The sequence below is a fragment of the Lontra canadensis genome, unplaced genomic scaffold (genome assembly GCF_010015895.1).
Source record: "Lontra canadensis isolate GAN:19392208 unplaced genomic scaffold, GSC_riverotter_1.0 scaffold215, whole genome shotgun sequence".
In the NCBI taxonomy this organism is placed as follows: domain Eukaryota; kingdom Metazoa; phylum Chordata; class Mammalia; order Carnivora; family Mustelidae; genus Lontra; species Lontra canadensis.
Window position 1 is genome coordinate 702,504 of NW_022631209.1, and position 27,502 is coordinate 730,005.

Consider the following 27,502-nt stretch of genomic DNA (forward strand, 5'->3'; position numbering starts at 1 on the left):
TGCTGCTTTTAACATCTTTAAGCTCAGAATTCAGATCTGGCGTAGTAGGACTGCTTGATGTTAATGCTGACAAGAGCAAACATGAAAGGTTACATGCAGGTAAAACTCTTTATAAATTTATATTTTTGAGAGTAACCATGCATTTTGTCATTTTAAAGGAATTATAATAATGGCACATTTAGAAAAATTCCAGAAACTATGTCTTTAGTTAAGATGAGCCTTTTTGAAAATATTTTATCCATTGAGTGGAGAGGAGGGATACTTCTCACTAGCACAAAAGAAATTCTGAGTGGACTCCAGGAATCATCATTTTGTGATTCTCAACAGTTTGCTTGAGCTACTTGAATGGAGGAAATATACAAATTCTTTCAACTTGGTTTTAACGATCTTCTAAGATAGGACGTATAATTTAATGATATGATAAGAAGTGCCCTGTGACCCAGTGATTCTGTAGGAGCATAGTCTATGAAAACAGACTTAAACATAAAAAGTTACTATTTAGGGGCGCCTGGGTGGCTCAGTGGGTTAAAGCCTCTGCCTTCCACTCAGGTCATGATCCCAGGGAGCCTGCTTCCTCCTCTCTCTCTCTGCCTGCCTCTCTGCCTACTTGTGATTTGTCTGTCAAATAAATAAATAAAATCTTTAAAAAAAAGTTATTATTTATATTAAGGAAAACTAGAAACATTTTAAATACTTAGTAGGGGAATAAAACACTGCATACACTTTCTAAGAAATATTGTGCAGCCGTTAAAAATGTTTCATTATAAAAGCATGAGAGAATGCCTTGTTTACTTTTAGCAAAAGAAAGAAAGACGTAAATTATACCATTGTATGATTACTACTACATTTTTTTCCTAATCAATACTCACAGAAAAAGAGAGACTAGTAAATAATAACTATGTTTGGGAAAATGGGATTTTTTTTTTTTTTGGTCTATCAGTTTCCATTTTTCAAATTTTAAAGAATTCATACAGTACTTGTTTAAAATAAAACACATATACATAGAAAATACATACAAACAAAAAGGAAACCAGCATGCAAAGGGAATTGTGGAAATTCTTAGCATAGGCAGAGGGAGAGTGGAGCTTTCCAGTGAAAAGTTTGACCAAAACTTTCATAGAAACCTAGCAATGAAATATTGTTAAAACATACTGGAAATCTCAGCTACAAAAGCAGAAGTGCTTTGGACCAAGTTATAAATATATAAATATGCATTTGTATATATATGGAAATAAATATACAAACTACTTGAAAATTAGAAAATTGTAGATCTGTTTTTAAGATTCTTTGAGGAGTTATTGGATTCTGTACTTTTTTTAATTTTTTTTTAAGATTTTATTTATTTATTTGACAGACAGAGATCACAAGTAGGCAGAGAGGCAGGCAGAGAGAGAGGGAGGAAGCAGGCTCCCCGCTGAGCAGAGAGCCCGATGCGGAGCTTGATCCCAGGACCCTGAGATCATGACCTGAGCCGAAGGCAGAGGCTTTAACCCACCGAGCCACCCAGGCGCCCCGGATTCTGTACATTTTTACCTACTTGGGAACTTTCTCAACTTTTAATTTTAAGCAGTGGGTTATGAAGATTATGTCCACACACAAACCCTGCCAGAGTTCCCTGTAACGTGGTACTCCCTGATCCACTGGGGTGTCTCAAATTCTCTTTGTAGTTTTAGCTTTGAACAAAGTGACTGTACAAAAAGGGGGGCATATAATAGGGGCTGAGTACATTTTTCTGAAGAAGCAAATTTAGTGCTGGAAGAGATTTAAAACTATGATTTACTGACTACATCATAATATAAATAAAGCATGTCATTGCTACCATCCAATTTGAAAAAATTAACGTATCAGAAAGTCAGCAGACTTGATGATCATAAAACACTAAACTCTTCAAATTATTAAACACAACTAATCTCTCATAGGCTGGCAATGCAACTGGAAAATGGTAGTTCTATTTATCCTTTATTTAACTCAATAAAAATAAATCTTACTGTCGTTGTTAAATAGTTATTAAAATACTTGAAGAGAAAAATTATTATAAATATAGCATCTTCCATTGTTCCTTCTGTTTCCCTCTTTTTTTAATGTCCAGGAAGAAGAATTAAGAAGGAAATTTTTCTTTTATTCTATTATCTACAAAAGGTCAGGTCTGAAATATCTACTTGAGGTCACAGTTTAAATTTATACTACCCCCTTAACAGAGAGCACTTTCACCTCGATTCCCAAATGATCTTGCTTAATTTCTATCGAGAGTCCTTAGCACACAAAGGAAATGTCTCAGACTTGCAATCATACAAGCATTCTCTGTGTGTTCTTTTCCCAAAGAGAAGTTTGTGCAGAGCCAATCCCAGTCTGGGCCAATTCATTCTCCGTGATCAGTGAGCATGCCATTTGCAAGGTGACAGATGGGGAAGTCTGCGAACTAGGCCTGGGGTTGTATTTTCCAATGAGGCGCACACCCAGGATTTCAACATACTTGGCCTGGAGTGCTAAAACACCTGTTCTAAGGACAAGCAAAGTTTCTCCTGAGCATGTGTCACACATTCACAGCTAGGCACAAAGAAAGCAGAATTATGCGGATGCAAGTTGGGTTTTTTTGTAGATGCGGCTGTTTTAGAGCTTTTTAAAACCTCCCCCCAGCAATATAAGCCCAGTCATATAATGCGGGAGCCACAATGGCTGTTCTCAGGACACAGTAATGACAGGAATAAAGAGCATTTATTAAACAAAATTTTACTATGCTCTTGGGCTGGGTGGGCACTATGTGACACAGAAGAGAAGTGATCAATGCCCTTTGGTGGCTTATGATCATAAAGTTATTTGGAGGCTTAAAAATAATAAAGTTTATAGAGTTTTGTTTTTTTTTTTTAAATCTAAGACTAAAACATTCCTCTTTGATGTTCCCTTTGCTTGCAACTTGGAGCATTTCAAAAAAAAATTTAAAGCAAATCTTCCCCTGGAATCCCTGGTTGGCTTAGCTGGTAGAACATGCAACTCTTAACTGTAGGCTCGTGAGTTCAAGCCCCACGTTGGGCGTGGATACTTAAAAAAAATCTTCCCCTAACCTACTATTGATTTTTTTAAATGTTTTGAAACAATATACAACAGCAATATATTTTTAGTCTTTGGGTTTCTAAAAAACATAGTCATTCCAGTCTATTAAACAAAGATATTTAATGTACTCTATACTAACGTAATAGCTGATACATACTGAGTACTTATTATGTGCCAACTACGATCTCCCTGATTTTGTGCAACAATCCATGATGTAAATGCGTTTTACAGATGAGGAAACAAAAGTGAGGTCAAATGGATAAAAATGTTTTAAAACTGGACTGTTGTGGCACCTCTGTGGCTCAGTCATTAAGCATCTGCCTCGGGCTCAGGTCATGATCCCAGGATCGTGGGATTGAGCCCCACATCCGGTTCCTTGCTCAGTGGGAAGCCTGCTTCTCCCTCTCCCACCCCCTGCTTCTGTTCCCTCTCTTGCTGTCTCTCTCTGTCAAATAAATAAAATCTTTAAACACACACACACACACACTGGACTGTCACAATTGCACAGTTTTAATTTAGTTTAAAAAAAATCACTGTATACTAGAAATGAATGAATTTTGTTATGTAAATTATACCTCAATAAAGCCACTAAAAAAGTATATATATACACCAGAAAGAGAAAAAGAGGGATGAAGGAATCAAGTGACCCACTTAATAACATCTAGGAAATAGAGAGCTGAACCAGAACTCAGGTACAGCTGGTCCAACCCCAGAGGCCAGGCCATGCTGCCCCTCTAAAAAAAGAAACTCAGAAAAAAAAAAAAAAAGAAAGAAACTCAGGTCAAGAGGTGAGAAATGAAGACTCTGTAAGGGAAATGACGAACAAGACTTCCTACACTGGACACTCTTCTTAGATATTTTATTTCTTCATGCCTGTTCAGTTCAATTCCACATCCCTGGACACACTGTTACATGAATTTGTGCAATTTCTTACATATTTGCATTTTCATATCAATTAAATATATAGTAATACATGGAAGTGTACCTTTAAAAAAATAACGGAGCTGTCATTATGAACTTTTATCAGACCATTGCTCTTTGTGGAAATTTATCTTTCTCCCTTCCTGGAGAACACACTGTTTGAGCATTACTACTTCTCTAAAGTAACTGAAAGCTGCAGCCTTGAGTTCATTACATTTTTTCATTAACCACCTCATCCATCCTGCCATAAGCAAACAAATCCAGAAACTAAAGACTGCCACCACATGTTGGTCTTTCGATTTCTTTTTCTCTTAACTGCTGAGTGTCCACATTCTGAGCTGGCTTAAGAATTCTGTGTGACTGCACCTGTGGTTGGCAACGAGGTGGCTGGCAACGAAATCCATGCTGAGCCCCAAATAGATCACTCACTTCCCTGTAAAAGCTAAACTTGGTTTTATTTCTATGATAATGCCCCGAGCTCAAGAAGGAATCTCATTCCGTAACGTAACGTGGAATGTGAGCTTCATCCTTATTTCATTCCCACGGTTTAGCCACCCCGACGACACGCACTAGTTCTCTAGACGAGTCCTAAGGAAGGCAACAGGACTCAAGGGCCTTGGACCTTCTGTCTGAACTTCTTTGATCTCGTTAGAATCCGCACTGTGGAAAGAACTAACTTCCTTTTTGTTCTTCTCCAATCCAAGTGTGAAGTCACATGATAAACTGAAATCGATATATAGAGATGATTCCTTTTTAGAGCCATCATTTACTGGATGTATATTATGGCCCATGCACTGTACCAGCAAACTTTACATACATTATCAATCATTATAACAATGCTGCAAAATATCCCCATTTTATAATAGCTAAGGGCCTTGAAACTCAGAGTTAAGTATCTTTCAGATCATACAGCTAAAAGGTGGCAAGATGAGATTCATCTGCCAGATCCCCAGACTCACATTCTTCCCACCATAACCCAAATTACCTTGTCTCTCTACCATCTCTTAGGACAATATTATTTTTAACATCAATATGCAAACTTATTATAAGTGGAACTGTTATACTCCGTTAAAGGTCATTTAGAAAAGCTCATAGCTGACACTTCAACTCAACTAAAATATACTCAACTAGAATTATTCTAGTTAAAAACAAGCCAAAAGGGTGCCTGGGTGGCTCAGTTGGTTTGGTGACTGCCTTTGGCTCAGGTCATGATCCTCGAGTCCTGGGATCGAGTCCCGCATCCGGCTCTCTGCTCAGTGGGGAGTCTGCTTCTCCCTCTGACCCTCCCCTTCTCGTGCTCTCTATCTCTCAAATAAATAAACAAAATCTTAAAAAAAAAAACAAACCCAAAACAAAAACCAAAAAACAACCATCAGTTGTTACTCAAGTAATTACATGCTTTTATGTGATAATCATTAAAGTTGAAAAAAATCAAAAGGTTTACTCACTTGCCATTCTTTTTCTTCTTTCAGAATCTGAATCATTCATGTTACTAATAAAGAATAAAACAAAGGACAAAATTAACCATTGTCTCCTCATATCTTCTTTTTAAAAGGATGGGAATTATTTCACAAGACAAATATTGGGGAAAAACATTTAAAAATCACATTGAGGGGCGCCTGGGTGGCTCAGTTGGTTAAGCAACTGCCTTCGGCTCAGGAGGTGATCCCAGAGTCTGGGGATGGAAACCCACACTGGGCTCCTTGCTCAGTGGGGAACCTGCTTCTCTCTCTCCCATTCTCCTGCTTGTGTTCCCTCTTTCACTCTCTCTCTGTCAAATAAATAAATCTTTTTTTAAAAAATCACATTGAATCAGTGTCTGAAAGGAAGATAGAAAATACTGAGTTTGATTAAAAAATATATAAAATACTACCTTGTTTATTTTAGCTAATCCCAAACCTTTTATTTTTACAAATTAAAAAGTTTTGTCTAAAAAAAACTAAATTGTCTGATACTTTTATTTTAAATAGTGTTCTGAAAATAATTCCATTTTTTCCTTTTCTTGATTAATCATGTTCATCTGTACAAACAGCCCTCAGGGGCAATTAAACTGGGAAGGGCTCCTTCTCTCCATCTCTCCCTTCAGAAGCCGCGACCTACAATGTCTTTACTCCCAAGTTTGTTGCTTCTACTTCACTGTAATTTATGAAGCAAAGTAACTTCCTTTTTTTTTTTTTAAGATTTTTTTATTTATTTATTTGACAGAGAGAGAGATCACAAGTAGGCAGAGAGCCAGGCAGAGAGACAGGAAGGGGAAGCAGGCTCCCTGCGGAGCAGAGAGCCCAATGCTGGGCTCAATCCCAGGACCCTGGGATCATGGCCTGAGCTGAAGGTAGAGGCTTAACCCATTGAGCCACCCAGGTGTCCCACAAAGTAACTTCTCACAAAGGTATACGATGTGACAACTAATAGGTACTGGCTAGAAGCCTGGGGAGCTGTCCTCAGGGCTTCGGGGCATGGGTTCTCTGGGCCACCGGGGAAGCAGTGTTATCAGAGTTGAGGTGAACAGACCAGTGCTGTCTTCATGGGTGGGGTGTTGCCACAGATACCTCAGCAGGTACAAAGTACCCAGGAGTAAAAGGGAAATGTTGGCCCCTGGGGCAAATAATACATTATATGTTAAATTAAAAAATTAAAATTAAAAAAAAAAGGGAAATGTTAGAAAGTTGAAGGAAAACTTGATGGGTTGCCTCTGCTAAATATGTCACATGCTTTTTCAGAAGTGGTTAGATTACCTTACCTCTTCAGTCTCAAAAGGTACTGGGATACCCAGGCGGGGAAAAGCTGGTGCTCTGAGATCATCTTCAGTGCCCAGAATTGCTAAATGAAAACGTGGTAATAGGCTGCTCATTATATAAATATTAGTTGTTTATTTTAACTTCATGTTACTTTATGTTCCTTAATAATAACTTGTAATATTCAGATTTTTTAAGACATGCTAGTTTAAATAGAAGTAGTACTAAAATAGAATATGTTTTTCTTTTCTTTATATAACCTTCAACTCTAAAATTCTAATTCACGGAAATTCATGTAATGGCATGATTTAAGATAAACCAAGTCTTTACAGAGATTACACGTGAGTACTTATATTATCCAAAAGCCTTCCTTTAAATAATATATAATTTACTTTTAAAAACTTAATTCGCAACTGCATTTCATTTTGTCACCCATGAATTCATTCAGTAAATATTTATAGAACGTCAGTGCTGTGCTGGGAACTGTCAGGTGGGACGGATATAAAAATTAGTAAGACACGGTTCCACTCCTAGTGTCTATCCAAGAGAAACAAAAACACATGTTCACACAAAAACTTGTACATGAGCAGAGCAGTATTTATTCACAATAGGAAAGAAGTGGAAATGACCCAAATGTCCATCAACTGGTAAATGGATCAACAAAAGATGGAATAGCCACACAGTGGGAGTACCACTGAGTGACAAGGAGGAAATACTGCTGATACAGTGACAAGATGGAGGAACCACAAAACTCAGTTAATGAAGAAGCCAAGTGCAAAAGACCACATTTTGTATGACTCCATTTATAGGAACTGTCTAGAAAGTGAAAACCTGGAGACACAGAGTAAATTAGTAGCTGCTTGGGGCTAGGAGTGGAAACGGAGATTAACGGCAAATGGGCACAAAGGATCTTCTTTTTAGGGTGATGGGGGGACAGTTCTAGAATAAAATCACGGTGATAAATGCCCAAATCTGTAAATTATAAAAAATCACTGCATTATATACTTAAGGCCAGTGGGATTTTATGGCATGTAAATTATACCTTAATACATCTGTTAAAGAAAACTTAATTAAGAGAAAACAAATGTCACAAATGACTACCTGGGGAATGTTGAGCTCCTCTAACTGGCTTTGAGTAATCTCGCTGAGCTGCCGAAATGTCATTGTAAAATCAGCTTCTGTCTTTTCCATGAGCTAATGAAAATAATTAAATTTATCAATCTCAAGTCTTCAAGAAGATGCTGATTAGTAATTCAAATGTTAGTCGGAAAAAAAAAGATAAAATGACAAACTCACATGTAAGAGAAATGCAATTAAATTGTCATCACCCTTCCTTTCTCCAAGTAACCCCAGCTTGGCTTTGAACAAGTCTCTAAATCTGAAAGAGAAATGTCAGTTCAATTCAAGTCTCCCTATTTTAAGAACTGTCCTCAAACCAACCAGGAAGCTTTAATATCTCTACTCAAAAGGACAAACCTTGTGTAATAAAGAACAGGATACCCCTCAAGAATCTGAGCAGCTCTACAGGGAGAAAAAAGGAAGGACAGTTAAACTTGATCAAAATTAACATTCTTGAATTATGTTTTATAAGAACAACGTGAACTTTCCACATATTAAATATAAATATGGTAATTACATTTATCAATCTCAATTCATATATTTCATAAAAATATGAAGATTAAAGCCTTTTTTGTCTTACAATCTTATTTTTATTGAGGTAAAATTTGCACATAGTGAAATGCATGAATGTGCATTGTACAATTCAATGAGCATTCTGAGAGATTAAAGCTTCTTAACCTTAAACTCGTCTTTAAACAAATTTTCTTTTTTTTTCTTTTAAAGATTTTATTTATTCCTTTGAGAGAGAGAAAGCACAAGCAGGGGGAGAGGCAGAGGGTGAGGGAGAAGCAGACTCCCTGCAGAGCCAGCTGTGGGCGGTGGGGGTGGGCGGGAATGACTCAATGTGGGGATGGATCCCAGGACCCTGAGATCATGACCTGAGCAGAAGGCAGACACTTAACCATCTGAGACACCCAGGCGCCCAACAAATTAAGTTTCTATTTCTTAATATTCTTAAATTTTTTTTTTAAGATTTATTTATTTATTTATTTATTTGACAGACAGAGATCACGAGTAGGCAGAGAGGCACACAGAGAGAGAAGGAGGGGAAGCAGGTTCCCTGCTGAGCAGAGAGCCCGATGCGGGGGTTTGATCCCGGGACCCTGGGATCATGACCTGAGCCGAAGGCAGAGGCTTTAACCCACAGAGCCATCCAGGCACCCTTTACATGTATTTTAAATCATACAAAAGCTCAACTCATTCTGAAGCTCCCCTCTTTACCTTACTGACCTCATCCCATGTAAATTTTCCCCTTGCTCATTCTGAGGCAGCCACAGGAGCCATCTGGCTGTTCCTTAACCCCCCCACCACACACACCTGCTCGGGGACTTTGCACAGGCTGTTCCCTTGCCTAGAGCACTCTTCCCCCAGGTATCTGTGTAGTTTGCTCCTGCGACTCCTTCAACCCTTTGCCCGAGTGAGGTCCTGACCATCCTTTTAAAACTGCAAACCCCGCTGCCTTTATTCCCTATCTCCTGCTAGTGTTTCTCCATTGTACTCCTCTCCTTCTCATAAGCTATGGATCTTATTTATTCTGTGTGACTCTCTCCCACCAGAAGCAAGCACTGCACAGGCCCAACTATCCTGCTGTTTGATTCACTGCTGTCCCCTTAGCACTTAGAACAGTGTCGAGCACATACTGAGGACCTCAGTAAGTATTTGTTGAGCAAATAAATGAACTCTGCAAAGCAAAAGGGAGAGAAAATTCATGGAGACAAGAGTGACTGCTTAATGAATATTGTTTTATATTGCTTCGATTTTGAACTATGATGCATTACCAATATATCTTTAGTTATATTAATTAAGAAAACCATAGGTGGTATATAAAACTTTTATCTTTATCGTAGTAATCTTTTTTTGTTGCCTGGGGTTAATGAAATTACTCTACGCTTTGCCTTCCGCTTGGGATCTTGTACTGGAAATCCAATTTTAGATTTGGGGGACAGGTGGGGGAGAGTGAAAAATATGCTTTATCTTCTGGCAAATACATTAGGGACAGAGAAATGATTTTTTTTTAAGATTTTATTTATTTATTTGACAGAGAGAGAGCACAAGCAGAGGGAGTGGCAGGCAGAGGGAGAAGCAGAATCCATGCTGGGCAGGGAACCAAATGCGGGGCTCTATCCCAGGACCTCAGAATCATGACCTGAGCCGAAGGCAGACACTTAACTGACTGAGCCACCCTGGTGCCCTGAGACACAGAAGTGATTATAATGTGATCCTGCCCTCAAGGAGTTCAATGCCCAGTGGTTACATCAAGAAATATCTTAACATTCTATATAATTATTAACATACTTAGATTATTATTCATGCTTATTCATATACATACGCCAGATATTCCTCTTTTTTTTTTTTAAAAGATTTTATTTTTTTATTTGACAAAGAGAGAACACAAGTAGGCAGAGCTGCAGGCGGGGGGGGGGGGCGGGGAGCAGGCTCCCTGCTGAGCAGAGAGCCCAATGCGGGGCTCCATCCCAGGACCCTGAGATCATGACCTGAGCCAAAGGCAGAGGCTTAACCCACTCAGCCACCCAGGCGCCCCCTGAAATATGCTAGATATTTCATTTTGAGTAACTAATTATAAACATTACAATGTTGTCTATTTATTATTTATTCTGTTGTTTAAAAAGGCAACCATGTACCCTTTTTTCTTCAGCCTGAATTCAGAAGGAGAGATCACATAATAGTCAGACTCTGAGATTAAAAGTTCAGCTTTATTATTGATAAAAGCTAGTCTGGAAAATATGGCTTAAGTCTATGGATCAATCGGCATGTTAATGTTTTGTACCTACATTAGAAAGATTTATTCACTCAACTACTAGAATAACAGTTACATCTATGGGTCTCCCCCATTTGGGCACACCCCTGTAAAATTTTCATATAAAAAAGCAGAAAATGTATGCTTTCTCTGGTTGGGCGGATCTCCAGAAAGAGAGGTATTAATAGGATGAGCCACACAGGTTTAAATTCGTCTCCCAAATTCACCAAACTGGTCATTAACCCTTCATCCCCCAGAGAGGAATTAAGTGGAGCCAGAGAAGAACTGTGTACTCTCATGAAGCCCTGCCCCTCCCCCCACGGGAACCACCCGAAGGGGGATAAGGGATTTCCTTTAAAAATCTTCAAGGCCAAACACTAAACCAGAGATGTCAAAGGAAGATGGTGGTTCAAATGAATTTTTGGTGCCTGCCCTTCCCTGCTCTAATTTAGCCCCTCTCCTGGGCCTCAGAGCTGGTAGGGCCTGGAGGAGGCAAGCAGGCCTGGAGGGGCTGAGCAAGGCTGCAGGCCCTCAATCTTGAGGTACAGCATGGCTGAGCAGAGCAAAGACATCAAGGGCCCTACCTGTATAAGTGTTACTGGAAAAAATTAGTGGCTCCCTGGCTTCCACGAGGCTGCAGGAGAGCTGCTAAAACCTCTCTACCCCGAAGGTAGGAGAATGCTAGCCTTGGCTGCTGAGGAGAGCTGGGAGCAGAGAGACAGCCTACGAGAGGCCGAGTGGAAAGCTAAAAACTTGCTTGCAGGTCCTCTGCCAGCCCGTGAAAGGGGTACCACAGCTTAACCAGAGTGGAGCCCCAATGGAGAGGCAAAGGAAAATGATGCAGTGCCCAAGTGTTCTCCTCTCATAGCCAGAGAGAGCAGAAACAGAAGACCCCCAGAACGGCTGGCTCTCAGCACAATGGAACGGCTAGTGGAGACAGACACCACTATGAAAACAATGGTAAGACCCTTCAGGAGAATAAACTGTGCCTCAGTAGACCTTCTGGAACTCCAAGACAGTATTTCAGGCCACAGAATTCAGTGGGTGGACTGAGACGGAAGACGGTTACTCCTGAGACTCAAATTGAGCGGCCTAGGAAACTGGGGAGAAGAAATACCACAAAACCTACACAAAAACGCAAAGAAATGGAAAGCATAAGGAAAAAAAAAATAAGACTTGGGGACAAATGAAGAAGGATTCGTACCAAGAATGGAGTGCCAGAAGCACAAAAAGAAGTGAACGGAAGAAAGTCAACAGTTAAGCAAAAGCAGAGGTTTCCCTCGCTAGGTAGTAGTTGCAGGCGGAGAAGCAGAAGCACTATGGGTGCCAGAACAAGGGGTTTTTCGGAAGGATTTGACCTTCCGTGACTGTGGGAGCAGGTGAAGAAGGACGTATCATCCTGTTGTTTCTGTGTCTGGTTTTGGGGCCAACGCTGGTAGCGAGGAGAGGACAGAAAATTGGATGTGAGACCGGAGACAGTGAAGACCAGCCAGAATTTGCCCAAACTGAAACCCAAGTCTGTCCCTCAGGGGTCCAAGCTCCGAGGTGCAGGCCAGCTGCAATCAGCCTGTGCCCCTCACCACGGGGCAGTGCCCGCCCTGGCCCAGCACTGGCCCTGGTTCTCTCCCCACACCAACACCGTGGACCAGCAGATGGACGGATGGATGGACGGCAGTGCGCGCGAGCGGCAGTGGGGCCTGGCTGCAGGCCGGCCTTCTGGGTGCAGCCACGCCGCTGCCTCACTTCCGCCTTCCAGATCTTGCAATGGAACCCATAACCATACAGGGAAGGGAAACTTGGACCAGTGCAGCTGGGCTGATACAATGGAAGGCCCCTACACTCAGATGGCTCTATGATTAAGTCCTGGCTGATGGGAAAGGAGGGAGGAGATGTGTACAAACGCTGACATGTATCCTTCGATAGAGAAGACTTGCCTCTTCTCCACGCTGCCACTCAGAAGCTGGGTGTTCCAGATGGTGCCCCATCCCGGACCCTGAGGACTTCAGCAGTGAGTGGATGGTGGGATGGAAAAGTCAAAGCCGTCTGAGACTCAGCAGAGTACCCACCAGCCCTCAGTTACCAACCTGCACGCTTTTCAAGGGAGAAAACCATGTCCCTCTTATTCAAACTACTATTATTTTGGGCTTCTGTTACATACCAGTGAATCCATAATCTAGTGCCCTAGTCTCAGTCATCTGTCAGCGTAAAATAAAAATAGTAACGGTTATGCGAGAATTCAGAATATACATCACCTCTATACCCCACTAAGGGAAATAATAGAGTAATTGAAACAGAGACTTCGAGATGTAACCCTGAATAAAAAGCGGTGGCCAGCAGTGAAATGATTAGAAATGTGGGCTTGTGCAGGTGGGGGAAGCGCTAGGGCAAAGACTTATGATGGGAGAGATACACTTCCTACGCTTTGTAGGAAAACCTACAAAAGTCTGAAATTCAAAATACTAAGCTACCTTATTAGCAGAGGCCGGCAGTTGGGTTCTTAGAGGTAAAAAGGAAAAGAACTGAGTCTCACTGAAATGGAGGAGAAAACTTACATAAGTCAATAGAATCTTAGTGAAGGAAAAGTACTTGGAAACTCATTTTCCCATAACAGTAGAGAAAGCGGCAGGAAAAGGAAGATAACTACCAGTGGCAGGTGGAGAATACAGCAGTTTCCAAATCAAGGTGGGGGAGCGATGAATGAACTTCTCAAATCATAAATAGATAAGGAAAGCCGGTGAGGTGGCAGGGAACTGATACATAAAATAGAGATAAAGCAGAGTATAAGACAGGAATAAAATAAATCAGTTGTTACAATAAATGTAAACAGCCTACACACATCTCTTAAGACCGAAACCATCACACTAAGTTAAAACCTGGCTATATGTGTTGTCTGTTTTTACAAGAAACATACTGTAAGACAAATGACAAAGGTAGAAAAACAAAGTGAGACTCGAGGCAAATCCAACGAAAAGAAAGCTCGAATTGCAATATTAATATCAGATAAATTGAAATTTGGAGTTAAAAGGCTAAATCAAGAAAAAGGGGGTCATGGCCTTAGGCTAAAAGGCACTTTTTTTTTAAGGATATATAAGTAAAAACCTGTGTGTACCAATAATACAATAGCAAAATATTAAAATTTAAAACCATCAGAAAAAATTACTTAGTAAAAATACAATTAAAGTGGGAGATTTTAATACACATTTCTAACGCATCAAATTTATCGAATAGATAAAAAAATAGAGTCATAAAGGCCTTGAATAATACACTCAATACACTCAATTTGATATAGTAAAACCTTTGACTACAGATGCACAAAATTCATTATTTGGGGGTCATAAAGAAACCTTAACACATTTTAAATGTATATTTTACCAAACACATATAAAAATATATGAATAAAATGAGCCCAATTATTAGATATTAAGAAAAACAGTGATAAATAACCCTTAGATCAAAGAAGAAATAAGCTAAAATTTCACAACACCTAAAAAGCAATAAATAGGGAAACACTTCATCCTAATAACTGTGGGAAAAAGCCAAAACTGTACTACACAAAAATAGTTTAAAATGGCTTCATTATTAAAGACTAAATATTAAGATGGTTCTTAAAATGTTAGCTTGAAAAAATGATCATTATACAAATGTAATTTCATACAGATTTAATTAGTGGATTTTGGATTTACTCACAGCTTCTTTTGCCTAGGATCCAGTAATGGATTTAAAGCTTGCAACAATTTGTTTAAATTAAACATCCCAATATTGGCCTGATTTCCTATTTTATATCTTCTTTCATCATCAGATGTGTTTGGGACAAAATCTGTTTAAAATAAAAAATATTATCCTTTCTAAAAATTTTATTTATCTAGGGACACCTGGGTGGCTCAGTTGGTTAAGTGACTGCCTTCAGCTCAGGTCATGATCCTGGAGTCCCAGGACTGAGTCTGGAATCAGGCTCCCAGCTCCATGGTGAGTCTGCTTCTCCCTCTGACCTTCTACCCTCTCATACGCTCTCACTCTCTCGCTCTCAAATAAATAAATAAAATCTTTAAAAAAAAACAAAAAACAACAACAAAAAAAGATTTTATTTATTTATTTAGAGAGAGACAGTGAAAGAACACAAGCAGGGAGAGTGCGAGAGGGAGAAGCAGGCCTCCTGCTGAGCAGGGAGCCTGACTCGGGGCTCGATCCCAGGACCCTGGGATCATGACCTAAGCTAAAGGCAGACGCTTAACAACTGAGCCATCCAGATGCCCATTACTAGCCTTTCATAGTGGAGATAATTGTAATAAATGTCCTCTTCCTTTCTAAGTTTATATTTAAGTTTAATAAATTTATATTCATTAGATATGTTTACATTTATTAAATCTTTCTGACGTTAAACATTTAACTAAAAATTAACATAAGCACTTACTACCCATACACATGAAATTCTTTTTAAATATGAATTTTTGCCTAATAGAGGAATATATTTCTACTATGTAAGAATTTTCAGGTGATCAGGGGCGCCTGGGTGGCTCAATCTCTTACGCGTCTGCCTTCAGCTCAGGTCAAGATCCCAGGGTCCTGGGATCGAGTCCTGCATCCAGCTCCCTGGTCAGTGAGGAATCTGCTTCTCTCTTTCCTACTCCCTCTGTTCCTTCCCTTGCTCATGCTTGCTCTCTCTTGCACTCAAGTGAAATCTTAAAAAAAATATATATATTTTCAGGTGATCATAATTGTCCTTCAAACCCCACCTCAAGTATCACACCGTCCACAAAGCCTGCTTGGATCTCTCCTTGCAAGGACTGTGTTACTATGGCCTCCATTTTATAGGTTGGTAATGTGAGAAGTTAAGTAACTTGTCCAGGGAAGGGCACCGAGCCACTGTGGCTCAGATGCCAGAAGTCAAACCTGCATCTGTCTCACACAGGTTCCCTACTGCCTCCCTGTCATCTTCTCTAATATGTAATTCCTTAAGGGCAGAGACCTCGAAGGGCTCATTTCTGTTTCCCTATAGCACCTGGAACATTCAGTACTACATAAAGTGACCGTTTTATGAATGAACCCAATTCTTTCTACTACCTCAACACTGTATTAGCTATAACAACTTATCTAAAATAAACCCGTAATCATTTTTTGGTGAAATAAGATACATGTGTGTACACACATACATATTTACGTATAAATCACACATACCTGGGTTATAGGCTTCCATAAAACCAAATGGGCCGTAGTCGATTGTAATGGATAACAAACTGAAGTTATCAGTATTACAAACACCTGAAACCACAACAAAAAGATTCCAAAATCACGGTAATAAAATAATAAAGCATTTTTAAATGTATGAAATTGTCAAGAATAGGAAAATGGAAATGCATTTGTTTTGGAAGTGAAATAAAATTGGGTTATCTATTGAAAGTTTAACTGGTGATATCAAATACCTAATATATATTAAAACTACATCTTTAAATTAAATTTGCCCTTTTGTTTTATACCTTACCCCATAAAGATTTCAAATACTACAGAACAAAAGCCCCAAGAAATACAACTTCTTCTTACTTATCCTCAATTTCTTGCATTTGTTTAAAAAAATATACGTTACTCGGAGTGGAAGTGAAACTAGTAAAGGAGTAAGATGAATTTATTTCCAAAGGATGGGAAAAGGGTAAAATATGGATATGCACTCCCATTACAGTCCTTAGCTGCAGACCCTAGCAGAAGGGGGAGGGAGTGTGCCCTCCCAGGCAAGGGGGCTAGGGCTGGTGGCCAGAGTGTGGGGTAGGAGGAAGCCGGGGAATGGATACGCCAGCCTAATACAAGATATTTGGCAACTGTGTCCGCTATCGGGTTTCATTGTTTTTCAGAGCAAGATGGCCCAGTTTATCAAAATGTTAAATGTATAGACTCTCTAACCCAGCCATCCTATGGTAGGGGTCTGTCCTCAAAAGTTGCCTTCAGGAATATGAAGATACAGTTGCAAGGTAGTCACTGTGCCATGGTTCCTAACAGCAAAAACTCTGAAACACCTACCCTGCTCTCCCTACCCCAGCCCACTCCAAGACAGATACACAGAGTATGGGTGTGATCAGCTAAGTGGATTTCAAGAAGTTTTTCACTGTGGGATTCCCTTTAGGTAGTCATCTAGAGACATTAGAACATACATGATTTGTTTTTCAGTTATTCTTAGTTTGAGCAGATATTCCTTCCCATGCAACTACACACGCTAAATGGTTTCAAACACACAAGCCAGCCCTGTTTTTTACAGGATGTGTATGAGTATCATCCTAAAAGAGTCCAAAAATATTGATATAAAATGGTTAATAATGATTACCCTGGAGAATGGAATTTATACTCACTTCTGTATACTTTCAATTCCTTTTTTTAAAGATTTTTAAAATTTCTTTGAGAGACAGAGTGAGCCAGAGAGAGAGAGACAGAGACAGAGCATGACCAGGGGAAGGGGCAAAGGGAGAAGCAGGCTCCCCACTGAGCAGGGAGCCAGACAAGGACTTGATCCCAGGACCCTGCGATCATAACCTGAGCCTAAGGCAGCCACTTAACCGACTGAGCCACCCAGGCGCCCTATACTTACCATTCTTTACCATAAGCATGCAGTGCTTTTATAATTGAGATTTTAAAAACAGTTTTAAAGTGACCAAAATAGGGTCTCCTGGGCGGCTCAGTGTGTTGAAGCCTCTGCCTTCCGCTCAGGTCATGATCCCAGGGTCCTGGGATCGAGTCCCACATCGGACTCTCTGCTCAGCGGGGAGCCTGTTTCCTCCTCTCTCTCTCTCTGCCTGCCTCTCTGCCTACTTGTGATCTCTATCTGTCAAATAAATAAATAAAATCTTTAAAAAAAAAAAAGTGACCAAAATATATCGTGTAGCCACGTGGTTGAAAACGTTTAAGGTTGGGGCACCTAGGTGGTTCAGTTGGTAAAGCGTCCAACTCTTGCTTTTGACTCAGGTCTCGATCTTTGGGATTATGAAATCAAGTCCAGCTTCCAGGGTCAGGCTCTGCACTCAGCGTGGAGTCAGCTTGTCCCTCTCCCTCCCCCTCTGCCCCTCCCCTTCTGCCTGCTTGTGCGCTCTCTCTCTAAAATAAATAAACAAGGGGCGCCTGGGTGGCTCAGTGGGTTGGGCCTCTTGCCCTCAGCTCAGGTCATGATCCCAGGGTCCTGGGATAGAGCCCCGCATCGGGCTCTCTGCTCGGCAGGGAGCCTGCTTCCTCCTCTTTCTCTGCCTGCCTCTCTGGCTGCTTGTGATCCCTGTCGGATAGATAGGTAAAATCTTTTAAAAAATAAATAAATATTTATTTATTTATTTATTTATTTAAATATTTATTTTAAATAAATAATTTTATTATTAATTTTTTGAATTATTGTTTTTATTAATAAAATATCTTTATTAAATATTTAAATAATTTATTTAAAATATTTAAATAAATAAAATCTTTTTTTAAAAAAAGAACGTTTTACAGGTAATAACATCCTCGTTGAATTGAGGATGCTTATTCTATCTTGTGCATACCGTTCCATTCAAAGCCATTTTAAACACAAGAAAATTGCTTCTCTGTTGCTAAAAACAAATTCATACCTCATAAATGTTAAGCTCATCAGCAGGAACGTTTTGAAGTACACAAAAATGGAGTGTTCTGCTTCAACAAATTAACTCTACTTTCTCATCAGGAAAATGAAGCATCAGTAGATGACTTACCATGAGCAAAACCAACAGACATCCACAAGGCAATGAGTTGTGCCGTCTTTGATACCACAGTAGAGAAAAACTCCTAAAATAAAATTCAGAAATTTTTCAGATTTTCAGGAATATATACTCTTCTGGGATCTTCTGCTAAGTCATGGGGAGAACATGGAAAGAATTCAGGGTATCAAAAGATGAAAAAGAAATGGAAATTAACAAATGTAAGAAAAAAAATGGAAGAACATGGAATTAGTCACTGAGAAATAATATATAAAGGCCCAGACATAGTATTATTACTAGGCCTTCTCTATGTCCAGTAAGAACAGGAAAAGCATTAGAATTCAGCACAAGGGAGTTAAATGTAAGCAAAGTAAGTTCTTAAACTTTGAAATGAATCACAAAGAAAAATAATGGAATTCCCTTCGCTGTGGCTGCTAAGAGAATGAAAGAGGGTTATGAAGACCAAATCATTTCCACAAGAATAGAAAATCACATTTTCCTGTTATGTATTGTGTTTATTTTAGAACTACTACTACTACAGAAATATCTGTATTTCTCATGTGTGAGGAAAGACTACGTAAGACCAAGTTATAAAACATGTGTGCAAAACATCACGTCCAGAGTCAGGAGGTAGTAGCACCTGTTCTTTTTCTCTGGATACCTTTCAAACAAAACAACTTTCTTATCTGTGTCTTGTTTATGAAGTGGTTCACCTTCCCCTCACCTAACAAAATGTTCAAAGTGCACTCCATTTCCTTTCCTACCTACCCAGTCAAGTTCTAAGTTGTAACCGTTGATGTTGGCGGGCCAGAAGAGAAAACTGAGTACTGACCTTTCTCTTTCTCTGACCAAACTTACCACATATCTGTTAGGTTCTGTGGCCTTTACTGAGGGGAAATGCTCCTGTATGATGAAGTCTAGTAACGTCCTGGAGAAAAGAAGGAGAAAGCATCAGTGTCTCCCCATATCAAATTATCTAAATCCACCCTTGACATCCAGGAAGCCACTAGATTCAAGCTTCAAATTTTAAGAATTAAAATAAGATTTTACTCTAAAAAACAGCCATAGAGAAATACTTCCTCAATACCAGTCAAAACGGGAAATGAGTTTCTAAGACAGTATTAGATTACACCATGTTATTACAAATGCACACCTACTATAAGCCCCACCAGGTGCACATACTGGGGGAAAGGATGCCAAGACCCAGATCCAGAGGACCCAAACCTCAAAGCACACAGAGCCCATTAGGGAGAAGAACACATGAAGAAATAATGACATTACAGTGTGACACATCCAATAACAGAATATAAAAGTTACACAGATAACAGAGCAGGGAACAATTATTTATGTCTGCAAGGTCACATAAGGCTTCACAAATGGGGGGTGGCAAAAGACTGTCCAGTGTTCAAAGTTATTTAAGTTGTCTGTGTATCATATTTTTTATTCCCTATTTTAACTGACTCGTCAACTAACTATAGTGTTGAATGTATTGGATAAGAAAGAAGCCATAAAAAAGACTGGGGGTTGTAGATGTAACTAGGGAATTATTAAAAGCCAGTCAAAACAAAAGGAATGGATTAGAGTTTGTGTATATATGTATTTTTCTAATCATTTAATAATTTAATCATGTGAATAAGTGCTTGTATGTCAAGAACTGTTGTAAGCATTTGGGAAACGAAAAGGAATATATATGTGGTTACGTGAGCCGACAGACTTTTAGGAGGCGGCGGTCACTAATATACATCAAATGTCAGAGAAATAAGTGAACTATTATAGAAATACTACCACCAGATGGGACAATTTCAGTGACATCGTGAATCCAATCAGAAGGGACCCAAAAAACAAATGGGAAGTTAGAAATAATGCCCAGTGAGCGCAGACAACTCTTCTCAACAAGCAGGACGACCAGGAGCTCAGAGAACATTTGCTAAGTAAGAGACTCAGAGACGGCTCTAGCCAGTGTGGGGACTTCTCTACTCTGCTTCCTCATTTTCCTCGGGGCTTCTCTCCCCGCATCCTTCACAGCCCAGGCATCGGGACTTCCCGCGCTGACACCTACAACACAGGATCCACACCCCAAAGGACTCTAGTTTGTCTAAGAGAATCTATGTGACTTTTTAGAACTTTTTCCAACTGTATTATCTTAACAAAAGGAAGCAGAATTCCTCTGAAAGGAGGAAATGTTTCTGCCTGAAGACACCTCTTGTTAAATCCGCGTGAGGAAGACGGAATTGTGCAAGTAGAGACGCTGCAGGCACTAAGACATCACAAAATGCTGGAAGCTGTACTGTGTGATGCAAGGGCAAGAATCCGTTGCTTTTGCTCTTTTGAAGCCATCCTCTGTGCTCCTTGCAGAAAAACTTCAGTGAGACACATTCTGTTCTTAAATGCTCTATGTACATTTGCCTGTTTGTTTGCCTGCTTTTGCCCTTTTGAAGGGGCTGAGTTTCAGCTGTGGGTCAACCCAGAGCAAAGCAGGCATCTCACAGGTGTCAAAACCGCAGTCTGGAGAGTGAAGACACACTCTGGGAACCCAGAAGTTGAAAGGAGCTCTTTGATCTCTGCAGGTGGATTTGGGGGCGTTGAATCACTTCCACCCAGGGCTCCAAATGGCACGAGGCCCTCAGCTACAACTGGGCTGCATATCAGATTAAAAATTCCTTGAGCAAAGGGTCTACTGGGTCTCACACTTCTTTCGGCCTCCTAGAAAACCCACATGTAGTGAGTGTTAAAAATATTTATTAATTGAAATATTTGATTTTAACTTCTAAGAAAACAAAAAATATTTTAACTTCACAGTACATATACAAGCATTTTTTAATTGTCTCCTATCATTAAAAAAATATCATTTTCTAACCTTAGTAAATCCAGTTCACCATAATGAGCCAAAATTTCTAATGATCCAATTCTAAACCATGATTTTGCAACACGCAGCACTATTGCACCTGAAAAACACACATTTTAGCATATTTTTAGCATTTTAAACTGCAAATACAGCATAATATACTTTTCTAAAAATTTAAATTATTTTAGTAAAAAAATAATACAGGCACCCAATTTATCAGAAAAGCAACTAATGATACCCTAGAAAGGATCAAGGATTTTTCTCTATTTCTTTAAGCCTGGAATCGGTTCAAATGTCAGGAACCACAACACTTTCATAAATATGAAGGTTCTAACCTCACTAAAGGCTGCTCAGTTAAACTGTTAGGCTCCAAACACGGGATTCCCACGGTCTCCTCTGTTGCGACATCTTCCCCCTATGTCATCCTGAAATAGGGCATTAGTAAATGATTTACATGGCATAGTCCCCGCAAGTGCCTTCTCTTGGTGTAACTAATTGAAAACCCACTTCAATAAATAAACGTTTGCATACATTCTAACTTATGAAACACAGAAGAAAGACAGTGAATCTAAGTATTTTGTGTTAGTGCTTGCAGCTTTCCATTGCTGCTTTGTGTTTTGACTATAGGCATTAGTAATACAATTAGTAAAGAGAATGCATGTTTTTTTCCCCAAAAAGAATGCTGTCCTTGCGTGTGTTTGGATGTGAAGATGAGGTCTATTCCAGAAAACAAAGCCTCCTGATCTGTTGGTGCCGCCTTTCCACACAATCCCACCCCCACTGCCACCTCTGGGCCTTTGTGCTATTCCCTGCTCTCTGTGTGTGCACACTCTTTCTTCTCCCCCAACTGAAATCCTTCCTAATCTCAAAGGTAAATAACCCTTAACTCCTTCAAGCATGAATATTTTAGGGGGATTGCTTTTTATGAAAATTTTGTCAAAACATATTAGACGCTAAAGCATAAAGAATATAACACGTGCCCTCAGTGAATCACCGCGATCATCAGCAAAAAAGGTTGCCTGGTCATCCAATGACGTCCACGGGACCCAACAGAGCAGGCAGGGCTGTCAGCAGCCCTCAGTGGCTCTGCTTTCTAAACTGTTGAATAAGTTTAATATTGGGTGGCTGGCTGGCTTAGTCGGTAGGGCATGCAACTCTTTTGTTTTTTTTTTTTAAGATTTTATTTATTTATTTGACAGAGAGAGATCACAAGTAATCAGAGAGGCAGGCAGAGAGAGAGAGAGGAGGAAGCAGGCTCCCCACTGAGCAGAGAACCTGATGTAGGGCTCGATCCCAGGACCCTGAGATCATGACCTGAGCCAAAGGCAGAGGCTTTAACCCACTGAGCCACCCAGGCACCTCCGGCATGCAACTCTTGATCTCAGGGTACTAGTGCAAGTCCCATGCTGGTGTAGAGCTTACAATCACTCCATCAATCAAATACACTTATTATTGATTTTTTAGGTCTCTTCCATTCAAGGTCAAGTTTCTCTCGCTGTTTCTCTTTGCTGCCCTACAGCACAAATCTCACCCCTTCCTAATTTTTTAATTTCTGGCTTACTAAAGGCTGAGGAAAAAGTTAACTGAATCAATCAGAAGCAAGCACGAAGAGCGAGGAGTCAGGCTCTGAGGAAAGGTCTGAGGGTCTCTCCTTAGAAGAAAGTGTATGAACTTTTGGGTTCCAGCTTTGTAACATTTTGCTGGCTATCCATAAAGATTTTTTTCACTTCCCAGATGTCTATGTTTGAAACCAAAGGGCTAGTGATGTAAGGATGTAGGAAAGGATATCCTATGGTAGTAATACCCTAGTGATACAATTACATCTTAAAGAACCATGGTCATTTTTTTTTAATTTGTTTTAAAGATTTTATTTACTTATTTGACAGACAGAGATCACAAGTAGGCAGAGAGGCAGACAAAGGGAGAGGGGGAAGCAGGCTCCCCGCTGAGCAGAGAGCCCGATGCGGGGCTAGATCCCAGGACCCGCTATCATGACCTGAGCCAAAGGCAGAGGCTCAACCCACTGAGCCACCCAGGCGCCCCCAAAGGTCATTTTTTAAGAAGACTGCAAAGATGTCAGGATCTGTTCTTCTTTAAGAACTTAGCCTAATTTTATGTATATTCTAAAAATTATTATTACCTCTTTCTTTCACAATGTTTCCATTGTAGAATTGATCTCTCCATACTTCATCATCACTCACAACCAGACTGAAACACAAGAGAATCCAACAATTAAAGTTACATGTTCACTCCTAGCAAGCTACCAAGAAGTACCTGAAACCATAAGAAACAATGAGAAATCATGCTACCATAGATCTATCTGCTCAATTTACTGACACATGCCTGCAGATAACATGACGCATTCCTGAAAGTCAGCTTCAAGGAAAAAGGAATTACCTTGCAGCCCTGCTAGTTGGAATTCCAAGAGAGTGCATAGCCTCGCTGCATAAAAATTCTCTCACTGAGGAACGAAGTACAGCTCTGCCATCACCATTTCTAGGTCAAATAAGAGAAAAAAAGGTTTTCAGTTGTAATGAAGACAACATCAATTTTTATTTAGATGACTGAAAAAAAATACCAACTGTACCGGGAGTATGGAGTCTTTCCTGAGCCCTTTAATTGGAGCTCCCACTTTTCACCCTGCCTTCAACAACAACAAAGAAATCTAAGTATTAGAAGATTCATGTTACTATTTAGCAGAAAAGCTATTATACCAGAAAACACGTGGTACCTGTTCATGTAAATTCCAATTAGGTGAGCTCTTCCGTCCCCAAGCTGACCTGCCCATATCCCAAACTAAAGGAGAAAAAGGAAAATTATTCATGCTTATTACCCTTTAAAGTTTTCATAGTAATTTTATAGCCAAAGTTATTTTGTCAAAATTGAGAATGGGGTATTGCATTTTTAGGATTATAAGAATCAACAACTTGAACAAAGGTGAAAAAAAATTCAATCAATAACACATAAGTGAAATTCATTTTAAAAATATAAATTTGAGACACAAGATTAACTTCTTCATCTTACAACTGAGCTCAAGTCGGTAAGGTGTAGAATATTTAGAACTAATCTACTGACCTATTTAATTTCAGAATATGAACTAGGAACAATTCATTCATAGAAAGTTTGCCTTTATATGTATGTGATATAAAATCAAGAACATACTTGTAACTGAAAATATGCTTTTGAACTTACATAGTTAGCTGTTTTCAACATTTTCTGTTGTGGTTGCCCAACTCCCAGTTATGCCACTTACTAGCTACAGAAATCTGGGTTACATAATCCCACTGAGACTGACCTTTCATTTCTGTAAAATGGGATAACCCTTGCCAGGTTGTTTTAAGAATGAATGCCAATGGATGCTCTGTACTATGTCCAACATAATGCAAGTGCTCATGAGATCGAAATAATTATCATTACCAACAGTGATTTGCTAACTTAGAAATCGTTCCATTTTCCACATGCATGTTACTTCCACCAGAAAGTGTCTCTGACTTTCTGGGACTAGGAGGGCTCTGTGAATTCCCCTAAGTCCTATACTTAACCCTATCAAGACCCTGATGTTATCGGAATTGATTTCTTTATCCTCTCCCCTAGAGTATTAGTTAGCATTCAGAGCTAAGGGGACAGGTGTCATGCACCTTTATAGCTCTTGGCACAAAAAAGTTCTATAAACTATGAACTATGTTAGAACTATGTTTATAGTTCTAACAGAAAAACATAAATTTGAGAAAAATCTACTCATTATTTTAATTTTTCATCTTTACCAGGAAGAGATCACCATTAATTTTTGCTATCTCTAGCTACCTCTAAAAGCACAAATCTTGAGAGGTACTCTCAGCATACTCTGGCAATTTCTAAAGTCAACAATGCATTAGGTATATCCCACACCGTGAAGAATAAATAGAAAGAATGGTGAATCCAGAGCCAGGAGTGTCAGGGGAAACAAGAAGGTAGTTCTCTGTTAATAAAAATCAATTACTGTTCAAAATGACAAACCTGGGGTGCCTGGGTGGCTCAGTGGGTTAAAGCCTCTGCCTTTAGCTCAGGTCATCATCCCAGGGTCTGGGATCAAGCCCCACATCAGGCTCTCTGCTCAGGAGGGAGCCTGCTTCCCCCCCGCCCCCCCCCCCCGCCTACCTCTTTGCCTACTTGCGATCTCTGTCAAATAAATAAAGTCTTTTTTAAAAAATTACAAACCCATCCTTATAATCTTTATAATTTCAAATCAGAGAGAAGCAAGAGATGAAATGTGAAATTGATTTTTAAAAATCTAATATACTATACTACCAAAAAACCAAAACAAAACAAAACAAAAAAACCCTACCAAAAAATACAGCTTAACAAAACTCTGCAGGGCTTAAGGTCTGCATTTGTACTCTAACAGTACATGTGAGTACAAAATGCTATCTAATGAATTTAACCTATATGGGGAATGGCTTTTTGAACTGTGGAATCCTTACTCCAAACCCATTACATTTTGCTGCTTTTCCTAATATATATTCCAAAGGAAACAAGCCCCCTGACAATCAGACTGTTAATCTTATCTGGTTCACAGGAAAAGTCACAGCAAGTTCAACCATTGGTCCTGTGTTCCTTCTCTCTCTCTTTTTTAATTTAGTCAGATAACACAACCTGAACTTGCTTCAATATCTTAACTTCACTTCTAGAGGGTGCTTTCTTAATTTTTTCAGCATATATAACATCCCCAGTTAATCCTGATTAAATTCTAGCCGTTTCTAGCAGTTCTAAAACTTTGTTCTGCAGCTATACTGGAAAAACTATAATCTCTTTGTCCTTTTAGGGCTTTTATATTGACCTGTTGTGCTACTTGACTTTGCCTACATCTCTTATCTGAAACTTCCCTGAATGAGTTCTCTAGCAATAATTCTCAGAAATTTTACGTAAGCGCTACCCCAATTTTCTCCATTCCATCAAAGGAAGTTGGGCATTAGCTTTCTTACGGCAAGAAATCACATCAGCTAGTTATAAATAACTTAGGATGGCACATTCTTCTAGAAACATCTTGTCGTAGTCTCCATACACTAACATTAGAGGAATTAATGCAAAATAACTTCATAAATAGGAAAGCATCTCCACCAGCTGCTTATATATTACATGAGGGAAGTCATCCTGATACTACTCATACCTGATGCCCACCATATCTGTGAGCCAGTGGAATGGATCCAAATACTATCCTTTCACCACTCACAAGCTGGATAAAATCATCTGTTTCTGAGACACGGAAGTCAAGGTCCAAAATATCTTCTAGAACCTCCTGAGGCAGGAAAAAAACAAAACAAACCAAAACAAACCAAAAACACCTTACAAACTTAAGTAATCCTTTAATAATTTTGAGAAAAGAGACTTGATGGAAGAAAGAAAATTTAGAGAATGAAACTCTTTTAAAAGTACATTAATATTTTCTCATGAGGGATATACCATACTTTATATGATTATTTGTGCTATTTGGGAAAATCAGTTCTATTAGTTTTAAAATTTTTATGTAATTCTTGTGATCCATACTAAAAATAATATTTTTCTTAGCACGCATTCTTTAAAGGAACTAGAAAAAAGTAAATGTTCTATTTCTATGCCAAATCCAATTGTATCATGAGAAACAATTTATCATTTGTTATTAGAACCCGTTTCTAAAAATTAAACTCATTTGCCCCTTTTGTTCAAAAAAATGTATTTTTGTAAGTCAACTTTAAGATGAAATGGAGTACTAGGGTCTAGGAATCAGTATCAAAAAGTGATTTCTAAGAATGACATTCTCCAAATGTCTGAATTTTAAACACAAATATAATCATTTACCAATAGACTAACAATTCAACTCAAACAGTATGACTATCTCTTTTAGACAACAGCTATAATGAATTATTTTTGTTGTGAAAAAATAAAGCCTAACCTTTGAAACTGCTACAAGACGTACTCTTGATTTGAAAGGAGTAGGGAAGGCAACTGAAAAAATACAGTTTTTCACTTTACGAACGTAATTTTCTTTAACAGGATCAACTGGGAACACAGCTGATTAAAAAAACAAAACAAAACAACTCTTCTTAAGAAGTGTTCTCATTTGCTCCAGAGACAACATTAATATTCCTTAGGACTATAGTTCTTCGAGAAAATCAATTTATACCACTCTTCTTCCCACTTTATTATTTAAAGTCTATTTTGTCATTTTCAACCGTATCTATCCAGTATTCATATAACACAGTAAATGGAACCATCCAAGAAGATGGGAGATGGAAAAAGTTTAAAACAAGACACATACCCTGTCTTTGAGGATTTTCACTTGTGGGAGGCCAACAGGATACACAATGTTTATAAATAAGAATGTATAAGCAAAATGGAGGTGAGCTGCATTATACTTTTAGAATTATAGTACTAGCCA

General features: G+C 39.1%; 1 protein-coding gene across 6 annotated transcripts in view; it reads right to left on the reverse strand.

Moving 5' to 3' along the window:
* Nucleotides 1-27,502, reverse strand: part of LOC116861967 (protein adenylyltransferase SelO-like) — a 43,713-nt gene that overhangs the window by 12,412 nt on the left and 3,799 nt on the right. For 5 of the 6 annotated variants that reach the window (XM_032848934.1, XM_032848933.1, XM_032848929.1 and 2 more), the window contains exons 2-17: nt 27,017-27,135; nt 26,255-26,383; nt 23,840-23,904; nt 23,696-23,752; nt 23,506-23,604; nt 23,249-23,316; nt 21,121-21,208; nt 19,122-19,191; nt 18,279-18,351; nt 15,760-15,843; nt 14,272-14,401; nt 8,184-8,228; nt 8,004-8,085; nt 7,809-7,901; nt 6,713-6,792; nt 5,421-5,464 (exon numbers count right to left, since the gene is read on the reverse strand). In XM_032848934.1, the coding sequence (XP_032704825.1) occupies nt 5,421-5,464; nt 6,713-6,792; nt 7,809-7,901; nt 8,004-8,085; nt 8,184-8,228; nt 14,272-14,401; nt 15,760-15,843; nt 18,279-18,351; nt 19,122-19,191; nt 21,121-21,208; nt 23,249-23,316; nt 23,506-23,604; nt 23,696-23,752; nt 23,840-23,904; nt 26,255-26,383; nt 27,017-27,135 (1,326 nt within the window). The remainder of the gene's footprint in view (nt 1-5,420; nt 5,465-6,712; nt 6,793-7,808; nt 7,902-8,003; nt 8,086-8,183; nt 8,229-14,271; nt 14,402-15,759; nt 15,844-18,278; nt 18,352-19,121; nt 19,192-21,120; nt 21,209-23,248; nt 23,317-23,505; nt 23,605-23,695; nt 23,753-23,839; nt 23,905-26,254; nt 26,384-27,016; nt 27,136-27,502) is intronic. The other variant, XM_032848931.1, reaches the window with a different exon arrangement.